Consider the following 12989-nt stretch of genomic DNA (forward strand, 5'->3'; position numbering starts at 1 on the left):
TCAGTTTGTTATAAAGGGGGCTAGGTCCTTAGCTGCATCCTTAATTAGTTGGGCTGGGCAGTTGTCGCCCTTACAGTTGGAGGGCTTAAGGGATGCAATAATCTTTTCAATTTCCTGGATGGAAACTTTGGCGAATTTGAAAGGAGCAGGGCTAGGTGTGTCTGTGGTGGGGCTGGTAAGTGGTGTCTCGCTAGGAGACATTGGGGCTTTTTATTTAGAAATCTTAGTTTGAAGTGTTATAATTTTGTTAGCTAGGGCATGTTGGATGCTGGTGCCCCATTGTTTATCTTTGGGTGTATTGTCAGGGGTTGGGGGGGAACAGGTGATTCCAGTTCCCTTAAGATAGCAAAAAGTTCCTTAGTGTTGGAACTTGCATTGGAGATCCTTTCATTGCAAAGGTTTCTTTTTGTGAGTAGGATTTCTTTTTTGTAGTTGTTAGCGAAGAGTTTTAGTTGCAATTTGTTTTCTTCAGAGGGGGTGTATAGCCAATGCGATTCTAATTTCCTTTTTTGCATTCTTAGTTCTTTTAGGTGAGGGGGGAACCAGGCATTGAGGTGAGCTTGTTGTTTACTTTTGCGTGACTTCAAAGGTGCAATGATATCTAGGGCTTTATTCATAGCATTGTTGTAGCTCTCCACGAGGAGTTCAGGATCTGAGTTATTAGGGAGAACATTGATGGTAGGGAGTAGGAGTGGCAGGAAGTTGTCCGGTGTGATGTATTTTTTAGATCTGGTAGGTAGGGGAGGTGCCATAGCTTTATCTTTGGTAAACTGTTTGTCTAAAGTTAAGGAAAAGTCAATTAGGTAGTGGTCTGTCCATTGTTGAGGGGTAATTTTATTGATAATGGTATCACAGTTCAAAGTGGCAACCCAGTCAAGGGTCCTTTTTTTTGTCGTGCGTTGGGATGAGGACTTTTTGGATTAGACCATGTTCAGCTAGCATAGTAGCTATAGATTCGGCTGGTTTGTCTTCAGGGTCATTGAATACTAGGTCAAGATCTCCTAGTAATAGGAGTTGTGATGAGTCTTTAGTATTATTAGCTATGAGGCTAGATAGGTCCTCCTCGAAGGTGCCGATATGGCCAGGTGGCCTGTATATTAAATAGTTAAGGTGCGACAATTGGAGATAGGCAATTTGGCTGTGAGCAGTTCACATGATTTAAGGGGGGGGGGTAGGTAAGTATTCTTAAAGCAAGGTTCGTTTTTGCTATAATGGCAAGACTGCCTCCTCTGCTGTTAGGACTGTCCATCCTAATTAGTTGGTAGTTTTCTGGAATGGCTAGGGAAAGCACTGGGCCTGCTGCTTCATGCAGCTACAATTCCGTGACTGCCAGAAAGTCTAGGTCATCCGATGATAGGATGTCAGCTATTTTGGTGGCATGGGCCACTAAGGATCTGGCGTTAATCAGGGCTCCAGATACTGTAGTTGGAATAGGCGTATTCTGGAGTTTTATAGGAATAAGTTTAGATCTGGGGAGTGGCTCAGGGTGTGGTGAGGTAGATCTATACTGCTGGGCATTAGAGACATTGTTACTGTGAGCTGCAGGCTCATAAAGGCGGGGTAATCTAGCTCGGGGTCTGATATTTCTGTCCAAGGTGGGGCATGGTACCCGTTTCGAGAGGGACATGATTAAGCCGATTAGTGGTACGGTACGGCACAACATAAGGGTCTCCTGGGTCTTTCTGTGGCACATCGTTATTACTGGCTGAGAAGAGGTAGAAGAACTGACTGGTTCAGCATGGGCAAGGAACAATTCAAGATAGGCTAGTTCCACATAGGTTAGGCATGTGGAAGGCAGATCCAAGCAGTGGCCAAAATGACGTCCGTGGAGGTGATAGTAGGCGGAATCAGTGGCTCTTCAGGAGGAAGTATAGTAGGCATGGTAGTCTGTTAGTCAATACGGTAGGTACAATAAGCAAGTCAGAGCAAAGGGCACAAATAGGCAAGTTTGCATCAGAGCAGTGGGGCGTAATGCCTATCAGTGAGGCTGGCGAGGCAGATCCTAGGCAAAGAGGCTAGTTCCACAACAGATATTTGAACATGAATAGGCTAGTCATGCCATAGTTAGTTGAATCAGAGTAGTGTAGTCTCAGGTTGAATCAAGATAGGCTAGTCCCAAAATAGGCATTTAAGCAAGAAAGGCACATCATTAATCAGAGTAGGCTAGTCCCGCATTTGGCTTTATTAGGTAGTTGAATCAGGGAGGAGAAGTCCACTCAGGCAGTCCATACGTTGTAGTTCTTACAGATTACGCAAACTAGTCTCATTAGCATAGAGATATTTGAGTCAGGTGGGCTAGGTCTATAAAGTTGGCGCAGGTAGTGTAGGGTGAAGCAGGTGAGATACGCAGTAATCAGATGGTTATGCTGGTCTTCAGCGTGCTAGTTTGTTATGGCAGCTAGGTATGCTCGTCTTAGAGCAGTTTGTTTGCTTAGCTATGCAGATTTCGGCTTAGCAGTGCAGAAGGTAATGGATAGCTACAATGTGGACAGATGGACTATTATATAGAGTGCGGTTATCATCAGTAGCAGGTGTGACAGGGGGAGGGCTAGGGTAATTGTGCCCAATGCAGATAGTGTAAGCGATGTGATATGCGATAGGGCAATAAAAGTTTTGCAAGCAGTGATTTACCAGGTTTAGCCTGGTTAAGGTGGCGATAATGACTCGCTTACTTGCTCACGCAGCGAACAGGGCAAACGGGAAGGCCTTTATCTGGCCTTTGTCGGGCCGTCGGCTTTCCGCCTGCCGGCGGAAGTCTGAAATTCAAATAGAGCAGGTTGCTAGGCAACACTGCAGTACACAAGCCTCGCTTTCAGGCCGAACAGCGCCCACCATTTTGTTTAGGTAGAGCGGAGATAAATCAGGCAGCAGGCTGCAGTATAACAGCTGCTTATTGCTCTGGCATCATTCGAAGCATTAGATGTCTAAATGGTGATAATTCAAGGGCAGCCAGGCAATAGAGGAAATCAGGGTGATGCAAGCCTCACCGACATCAATTGCAGTTGGTCCGGTCAGTGTGCATTTGTATCAACCGTGTTACTGTGTCCAAGAGATTTAGGAGTACTGTGATGGGTGGCATCTTGGGTCCTGATAATGACTAAGTGAATGCAATTTTATAATTTATCTATCCAAACCCCCTCCCCCGGACTCTTTAAACTATATATGACAGTGCCCATGACTAATTAGTGGACTTAAATGTTAGTACAGGGTTGGATTGGGACTTAACTGACGACTGATTTTGTTATACAAACACTGCTTCCATCATAGGCAATCTGACAAAATCAGTAATTAGATTTAGATTCAATTGATAGATATTATATATGTGACTTTAAAGTGTATATTTTTCAGTATGCCCGTGTTGGGTGTTTTTCTTTGTTTAACTGTGTGGACTAACTCAACTTTAATACCAAGTGTCCTCTCTCCCTTGAGTTACATCTAATTGTTTTGCCGTAGGTTTCACTAGGTTTCACATTATCAAATAAATAAACAAACAAACAAACTGTAGATACCACTTTAGAGATGTTTGGCTTCCCCTTTTGGTTGGACTCAACCTTTCCTGATTAGGTTAGATGGTTGCACATTGCTCACCAAAGGGCTATGTACAAATCTCCCTAACACAATACAATGTTTCTCATTCACGTTCCCTCCTTGAAGTGTGTTAGTCACTCAGTCTGGTGTTTTAGGTGGCCACACCCTTCCTTCTTGGTTTCTTGGATGGGTACGACGTCCTTTCATCGCGCGATGTTTTTTCGCTGGGTTTTGTACCGCAAAATCTTTTTTGAAAAAACCCATCTAATTTTTTAGGGGGGTTAGTAAATTGTATATATGGGGTGTGGGTGTTTGGGAGTAAATACAAATTAAAGAAAAGGAGGCGGGGTTGGGAGGGAACCCCCCCAAAATAATTTTGAAAAAATTCAATGGGTTTTTTTCGTAAAAGAATTGCGGTAAAACCCACGAAAAAACATCCCGCGATGAATTGACATGGAACCCTTGGATGCAGTATAGTGCTTTGTGTCCTGATTTTTCGGCTTTTCTCCTGTGTCTTGTGAAGGGGCGCTCCTGCACATTAGGCCTAGGCAGCAACAAAGGGGGTGTGGTCGGGGCTATGGTTTCAGGCCAAGCCTCGGAGCTTCCAACAGGATCTGGCCCACTTAAACTGGTCTGAGGGTTGGGGGCAGTATTGAATCTCCTCTCTTTGGGGGCCTGGCTCTGTTTCGCCTACACCCCACCTTCCTCATCGCCGAGCTGGGACAATCAAACCTCTGTTCCTCGTCATGCTCCCGTTTTATCGCCTCTACCACCTCTCTGATGCTACACTACATGCTTGATCCTCCTGCCCTACTTTCAGGGGTGCCTCATGTCTGCTTCTCTCTCTCAATATTGTATCCTTCCCTGGGCACTGTTTCTCTTCTTTTCCTCGTGAAGCACCTCTTCCCACTTTAACTTCTAATTTCCACCTCCTTCTTACATCTTGGTTCTTCTCCTCCATCACCTGCTGAGTGCTTTTTACTTCCCCCCTCTCACCACCAGCACTGCTTTGGTCACCTCGCTCCAAACTCCATGTTGCCACCCGATCTTCACCTCCTCCTTCCTGGCCTCCTGCCTTCATCTCTCTTTTCCCCCTTCACACCCCTCCTTTCCCCAGCCTCCTGCACTGCACCCACACTGTCTTCAATAACCTATGCCTGATCAGTACCCACTGGAAGAGTAATGTGGTTTATTTGTTTTATTTTATTGAGCACTTGTTAGGCGCCTATACATCAGAATTGTGTTTGAAAGCGCCACAAGGCTAAATGGGAAGGGAACTGGGGAAAAATAACAATAGCAAAACAGTAAAAATATACAAACGTGGTCCTTCTAGGCCTTGTGGCATTTGGATGTCCAAGTGCATTGAGAAGTGCAGGAGATATGGATGGATGGATGGGTGGATAGATGGATGGAAGGAGGGAGGGGGTGGGGCAGAGGAGTGGACAAGTGCTGGTGGAGGGGCCGGGAGCCCGCAGGAGGACCTCGGGCTAAGTGCTAGTGCAGGTGACTCCCAAGGGTGGGATGCAGAGCTGCCAGCAGGGGCCCGCAAAGGCAGTGCAGTGGGGAGGAGGGTGCTGTGATGACTGGGAGATAGGACCTGGATCATAGGAGTTTTATGAGGATCCAGGGGGTAGGGGGGTTATTAACAGGGAAGAAAAAAGAGGAAGAGAAGGTCAAAGTTGTTAGCAGTTTCCGGAACTTAAGGAGGTCTGGCTCAAGTCTGAGGGGGGCAAGGAGGCTGTTCCAGAGGGAGGCACCAGCGGAGGAGATGTATCTGCCCCTCACTCTCTGCTTGGAGTAGCATTTGACAGTCAGAGTTGGATTTAGAGGAGCGTAGGGCTCTGGCAGGGGAATAGTTAGGAAGGGAAAGTTGGAGATAGCGTGGTTCTGGGCCCCAGAAGGCCTTGTGGATAATGCAGAGGGTCTTGAATTTGATCCTTGCAGCCACTGGGGGGATTTTAGGGCTGGAGAGATACGGTTCCTGGGCTTGAGGCCAACGATAAGTCTTGCAGCCCTATTCTGGATAAGTTGGAGGGGGTGTAGTGAGGAAAGAGGGAGATTGAGAAAGGCTGTTGCTGTAGTCCAGCCTGAAGAGGACCAAAGCTCTGTAGACATTGAGCAGGCATTTCTATGTTATGTTACAAGGCTTTCATACTGCGCCAAATTACCACACTTATGGTCTCCAAGTGACCTGGCTTGTATTGAGGTTGGCGTATTGTGCTCCTGCCCAGTATGTCCAGACCTTAATCTGAGAAGGAAATTGTGGAGGGGAGGATAAGAGGGTAGGAAAGCATGTGACCTGCTGCATGCAGTGATGTAGAAGGGGAAAAGCAATATTGATGAAAACTTGTGTGCTTATGGATCCATTAAGGTGGACCATAGATCACAATTGTAGAAAGGAATGCATATTCCAGCCGCCCAATAAAGTCACGGTAGCTTTTGGACTCAGGATTACTTTTTACATTTTCTACAGAGCAAACTCCACAATAGTAATTTGGGTCTGTCAAGCATGGAGGCCAGCCGTGGCCCTGTCTAGAAAACTGTGTGAAAGGTGGATGTAGTTGGAGACAAAACAGTTAGAACAAGCTTCTATGGACCCAGTCACACATTCTAGTTGAAAACCTGGCACTCGTGATAGAGTAATTGTGTGATATTCAGATAATCTATTGCCTGAGAGTGCAGTCACTGCACAACTTGAGGTCCTGTTCACGGGGGCAATGTGTGTTACATGACTGTTACAGATAAGGCTACACAAGCAACCTTTCTGGCTGCTAGAAAATGCTAGAAGCACCTTTGTGCTCAAAGATCAGCACTGAAGGGCCATTCAGCCACTAACGGCCAGTTCTACAGCAGAATAACACGCAAAGCCCCAGGGCAACGAGTTTGCTTCATGCGACAAGCTCATGTCATATGTCCGGGTTCTGGTGGGATGAGCCAAGGGGACCTCTATGCACTGTCCTAGGACCTAGCAGCCCTTTAAAGGGTGGCTACCCCACCCTTCACCGTGAGAGCCAGGAAGGGGACATTTTCAGAGGGAATAGTGGCGGATTGGCACCAATAGGTTGCAGAGAGATTTCTATTACAGCACATTCTGAGGTAACCTTAAAGAGAAATTGGAAAGTCTCCCACCGTTCATCTCCAGGGAGACTGCCCATGTCTCTTTCCTAGTGCATTTTCTGTGCTGTGATATTTTCTCCTTGGGAAGGTGTAGACTGGTATTTGCTCCATGCTATTCAAACTTTATTTGCTTCCCACTGCTCTCCCTTTGAAATGTACTCCATGGTAAAGTGCACAATGATTTTTTAACCACTATCCGCATTTCACCATAGTAACACTTTCACCCCCCCACCCCCCTCCCTTCCAGCCCCAAGCCTAACATCGCATCTCACCATGCCACTCTACACCTAACTAAACAACTGTAACCATTACAAAGCACAGATCAGACCTGAACAAACTAAACTAATGTGGCCCACCAATGAAACCCATGCTCAATCCACACAACTGTAATGATCAAAGGTACCATGGCAGACATCAACAACATTGTGCATATCATCCTCAGGCTGCATTCAAACAACTATTTTCCAAAAACACGCAGTACCTTACCCCCTCACAGCCTGGTTCCTTTTTGCAACAGCAAAGCCAACTTGCACTGCTCTGTTACTACTAACCACATTCAGCCCATTTTTCTATTGTTCCCAAGGGGCCATGAGAACATGCAGTGGCAGCAGTGCTCTATATAAAACTCAATAACATTACCAAAACTCGTCCACACCGTTTCCATATGAATATGCAAGGATGATGTATGCTTGTTTAGTGCCACAGAAGGTGATATGGGGCCGTTGGGAAAAACCTATGAGGTTTTGTGGTGCTTTGCAACGTCCAACTGGAAACATAATTCTGTCATGCCCTGGACCTCAAACTTTCAGAGGGCAAGAGTGTAAAGGAAAAACACAATGCCAGAAAAATGTTTGTGTGACTATTTCTTTTTTTATGAAGTTATTCAACATTGACCATTGTATGTGCTTCTTTTTTGTAAGGTGTAACATTCTGTTTGTTTTATTGAGTTTAAAAGCCACTAATGTGTATTACAGGCACAGCTTGAAATGATATGTGATATAGCATCCCTTCTTTCCTTTCAGCTCTTGGCTGGACTTCTACATCTGGGGAATGTTAATTTTGAAGATACTGTAGATGAATCTCAACCATGTGAACTGCAAGCTAATACCAAAAGTAAGGAGCAACGAATGACGTAATTATGATCGCTCTTCTTGAACTGAAGCTATACATGCACGTTTTGCTTTGTGATTCATAGTGGCATTTAGCCTGTTGCTAAGCACACCATCTCTTTCTGTCTTTCTCCCACTATTTCTCTCTCTGTTTCACTCCTGTGTGTATATCATAGATAGTTGTAGTTATTTGTCAAGTGTGAGGATGAAAGGGTTAAACTGCAACTCTGGCAACAGTTCCTTGTGATTTTTGCATTTTTTCCTGACCGATTACTCTACATTTTCCCTGATGAGCTCTAATGTGCGGCCTATTTAGGGCTGCAGATGTGCTTGATGTGCACTTAAGCCTATCAGCTTTAGGGTACCGCGTGCACTGTTTTGTCATATAGGAGTATTCTCACACAACTGACTGTGAGCACTGTCAAGGCTGAGGGATCAACCGACAATTTGAAGCCAATATATGTTGTTCACTTATACTCCCACATCCCATCCTCTTTCCTCCATACTTGAGTCGGTCCCACAGGAACAGAACTAGAGGATTTTGCACTGCCAAGTCATGGTTTCCCTTTAAAGATCTTTGTTCACACACAAACGCTTTCACTATCTCTTCATCTCACTTGCTGGCACATCATATTCCAGGATCCCTGAGTCCAGTCAGTAGTGGCCAGGGGATAATGTCTTTCTCTTATTCCCACCCCCATCCCCTTTGTCCCCTCTCTTGATCTAGATTGGCTCCACCTCCCTCCTTGAGGAGGCTAGCATGCTTCTCCTTATGTGGGCCATAGAATTGGTTCCATGCAACTCGAAGTCTGGGCCTCTATTTGAGAATTTCGTCTGTGTCAAAGAAGTATAGCCCTTTGGCTTCAGTGCATCTCCAAGGTCCTTTTACGAAGTTGAACGCAATAATAGCCTGCTTGTGTCCGAGGGTCTTAATGGCTAACCATATTGCACAGGAGGCCCAGCTTTTGGCCGAGATCCTGGTGTGCACTCAGTCCACCCTGTAATTCTCGAATTAATTTTGAAAAGTCCACTGACCTTATCGGGTTCCTATGGGACTTCCAACAAAGCAAAGGTTTCTCCCATGACGGAATGCATTAGACATCCGGGTAACGGGAGCATCGTTCCAGCGCAAACAGGTTGCAATGGCCTGGTGGTTGCAGAGCCTTCTGAGCCTCATGCTCTTCTGTGCATGCTCTATGAATGATTCAGAATTAAGAGGGACCAGCTGCACTTTGCAGCTTTGTGGAGTCTGATTACGGTAGACAATCAAGTCATGTTCTTATTCTCTCAGCTTTTTGGAGGAGCTGGCATGGCTGATTAATCAAGAGAATTTAGAGCAAGTGTCTCGCTTTTGGGAGCCCTGCACCACCCTGAAAGAATTAAAGGTTCACAGCATCTGCGCCAATCAGGACGAGCCTTCACACCATTCTTTTGGAATCGTAGGCAATGTTCAATGCAATAATTCAGGGGAAGGCTTTACTGGCCCGAATGTATAGTTAGGAATCCTTGGCCCTTTCCTTTCCATCACCATCCACGCTCATAGCTTCCTTCTCCCTCCGTCTCCTTTCCAGAACCTACTCCCCCTCACTCCTACCCTGATTGGCCTTTTCATCTAGGAAGCAGAACTGTCCTGAGCGCCACTCATGAGGTGCTCCTATCCACCTGTGCGCGCTCGCGAGTACAGCTGCCTGTTTTCCAGCTCCCCTTGGGGTATTCATCTGATGAGTGAACTATATCCACTTGTCTGGCCCTTTCCTTTCCAGTGCCATCCGCGCTCATAGCTTCCTACACCCTCTGGCTCCTTTCCCGGGCCTACTCCCTGCCTCATTCCCACCCTACCCGGATTGGTCCTTCAATCTAGGAAGCAGCCTTGGCAGTGAGCCTGAGGGATGCCTTGCCCGGGCAGCCGGCAAAGTGCCACGGCAAAGGGCACCACCCTTGGGCACCTCAATCGCCTGTTGGTCTGTTTGCCCTGGATGCCCTAAAAAGCAGTCTACTGCAACAACCAGGTAAGGTGGTAAGATTTGGTAGCACACCCAGTGCTGTGCCTCGCAAACCCTACCACTATTATATTCCTAGCACTTAATTTAACCATTGTGTTCATTCCTGCTGTTCCTGAGGCTTGCGATTGTACTGAATCTTGCAGCCCGCCTTAGCTCGCTATTGTGTTTAGTCCTGCTCCGCTCTGACGTTTTCCATTGTGTGGAATCCTGCAGCACACTGAAGCTTACCATTGTGTTGAATCTTGCTATGCTGGGAGGTTTGGCATTGCGTTAATTCCTGCGCGCTCTGTAGTTTTCCATTGTGCTAAATCCTGCTGCACTCTGACGTTTGCCATTGTAATGAATCTTGCTACCTTGTAAAGTTTGCCACTGCTGCACCCTGAGGTTTCACCTCTGTATTGAATCTGGCTGTCTTGTGAATTTTACACCCATTTCCAAACCCTGCTCCCTTCAAGCTCCATCACTATTTAAATCCGGCTTCCTTGGACTTTACCTCTGTGTTGAACCTAGTTGTGCTTTGATGTCTTGCACTATTCAAAACCTGCTGCCCTTTAAACACTTGCCTCTCAAATGACTTAAATAACTCCACTACCAAACTCAGCTACACTGGAAATGCACAGAAACAGATGTTGAATCTAACTGCACTATTATTGCACTAATCTAACCAGACTAGAATTGTGGTGACTAAGTTAAAGCTCCCCTGAATCTAGCCAGACTAGCTCTGGACTAAATCGGCAAGGTAGAAGCCATTGTGATGCGCAACACAACAACTTAAACCAACACCAGGAAAGCAATCAGCCCAGGAGTCCCTTGTCTGGAATATATACTGATTAGACCTCAAACCCGAATCCCAATACAACAACCACAGCGAGGCAGACACCACTGTGTGCCAGAGCACCCTCGCTTAAACTAAAACTAGGAATACAACCAACCCAGGAGGGCACCCACCTCACAAATAAACCTCAAACCCAAATCACAATACAACCACAGCGAGTCAGATCACCAATTCAAACCAAAACCAGGAAGACATCCAACTCGAGGGCACCCGCCCCTGGAACACATCACAGAGCTCAAACCCAAATCACAGTACAGCAACCACAGCCAGGCAGCTACTACTGTGTGTCTGAGCACACCATTTTATCCCAAAAACCAGGAAACAAGCCAACCCTAAAGAGCACCCGCACCCACCCGGTAAGTCTGGCCGATGTCTCTAGTTTGCCACACTGGCATTCCACCTGACTAAGGATCAAATCTGATATTGCGAACACAAATCTAGTACCTTTTGAAGGACCTCTACTACCATTTCTGGAAACCTCAATCCTGCCTTTATTTACTACTATTGTAATACTGAAGCCCACAAGCACTGCAAAGTGCCGGGAATAAGCTACAACACCACAAGGAGTGGCTTTTGCTACAATGAACCGGATACCTCTACAAAACTTTAAAAGCTGGGACCCCCAAGCATAAAACTCTTGAGACGAAAATACAACCACCATAGAGAGGCCTCCGCCACTGTGAACCAAATACAACTATAAACATTTATTTTAAAAAAGCCTCCCAAGCCTTGCAAGACTGAGACTGAGATACAGCCACCACAGAGAGGCCTCCACCACTCTGAAGCAGATAATTATACAGGACCCCACAAGGGTAGATCAAAACATCAGGAGAATAAAACAAATCTAAATCACTCATCAATAACAAGGGATCAGGAACCATAACACAGCAAGAACGTATCACTCCGTAACCCAGCTCTATACAATGCAAGTATATTTGAAACCCAAATACGATAATATATCAAGAAGATACATTATCAAACAACGTATATGTGCAACTGTGGGAGAGGGCAGAGGCCCTGTATGAACAGAGGTCCTGGCAGGAGAGTATACCAGGTAACTACAACTTTGTGAATACAAGAAGTCCTGAGAAGAAACATCAGGACTAGGAAAAGGATTGTGTTACCAGGAGAAAAGGAGCAAACCATGGCAGAAAAATATATCGGGTGTCCTGGCAGAGTCCAAATTACAAAGCCAGACAGTTTGCATCAGTGTTGTTGTTGTTGGCCAAGAAAGGCACAAGGAACTGTTTGTGGAACATCAGAGAGTAAAGAGGGACCCATGGGAAGGGAAGCACCCTCTGGAGCAAGGACCTTTATCCTTGAAGATCTTTTTTGTTGGAGCCATGTATTCTTTCTTTATGAACACTTTTCTAAAGCACCCGAGGTTAAAGACATTTCCATCTTCACCTTAGAATTTAGTTTCTAGTGTGAGGGTCCGAAAAGAACTTTAGACACAGGACAGTTTTTGTTTTGGACATTCTGACAGACGGATCCTTAGTTTTGGTTTAGATAGGGACATTCCTCTTATAGCAGGGTCAGAGGGGCATGTTCCCAACCCTTTTTATTTTCAATAAAAGTCTTTAACCAAAATCATAGCTAACTTGTGTTCGAGTTTCATTCCTGACTCCTCACACAGTATAATTGCTATAGATACGAAGATTGCGAAACGGCTAAGTTAAGGCAACAGAACTAACACAAACATTGTGAAATGTCTAAAAGAAAGGCAGTAGAATTGATAACAAACCTTGTGGAAAGCCCAAGTGAAGACAGTATAATTAAAAACTTGTTGAGAAAGGTTCAGTGACCCAATACTGGAGAAGTGTTGTTTTGTGGATACAAAAGAGAGCAAAGAAGCCCAGGCAGGTTAGTGAACCAGGCAAACAGTGAGTCTGGGACTCGCACCCAAGTAAGAAAGTTGTAAAACTCTGGCAGGAGAGTAAACTAGGGGTGAGAGGGAAGTGAGAAGAGTCAAATGGGTTTAGAAAAGCCATCTTGAAAGTGTGGAACAGTCGAAGGCAAGATCCATACCCCTTTCTAAGAATAAGCTACACTACCCTGGCAGGAGAATATACCAGGAAGATGAGAAGGATTACGAAAGCTCATTGGTTAAAACCCCGGTGTGAACTTTCAGAGGTGTTTTGACCACCATAAAATTCGATGCAGAAAGGGAAGAACCATACCCCTTTGAGTAATAAAGGAAACAAGAGAAGTAACAAAACAGCAAAGCCATGGCAGGAGAGTAAGCCAGGGGTAAAAAGATAATTTAATAAACGTGAAATTATGAAATAGTGACAAATGGGGAAACCGTCCCCCTTTAAAGAACAAGGTCAAGAAAGAGAGTGAAATTAACTTTCTCAAAGAACTGTTAATGTTAAAGGTATTTATATAGCGCACCGT

General features: G+C 45.4%; 1 protein-coding gene across 3 annotated transcripts in view; it reads left to right on the forward strand.

The window, feature by feature from the left end:
• MYO19 (myosin XIX) overlaps positions 1-12989 on the forward strand; it is an 804019-nt gene that overhangs the window by 389447 nt on the left and 401583 nt on the right. For all 3 annotated transcript variants that reach the window (XM_069614704.1, XM_069614706.1, XM_069614705.1), the window contains exon 10: positions 7668-7758. In XM_069614704.1, coding sequence (XP_069470805.1) covers positions 7668-7758 — 91 coding nt within the window. The remainder of the gene's footprint in view (positions 1-7667; positions 7759-12989) is intronic.

This window comes from Ambystoma mexicanum, chromosome 9, assembly GCF_040938575.1.
Source record: "Ambystoma mexicanum isolate Mex_15411 chromosome 9, UKY_AmexF1_1, whole genome shotgun sequence".
NCBI lineage: Eukaryota > Metazoa > Chordata > Amphibia > Caudata > Ambystomatidae > Ambystoma > Ambystoma mexicanum.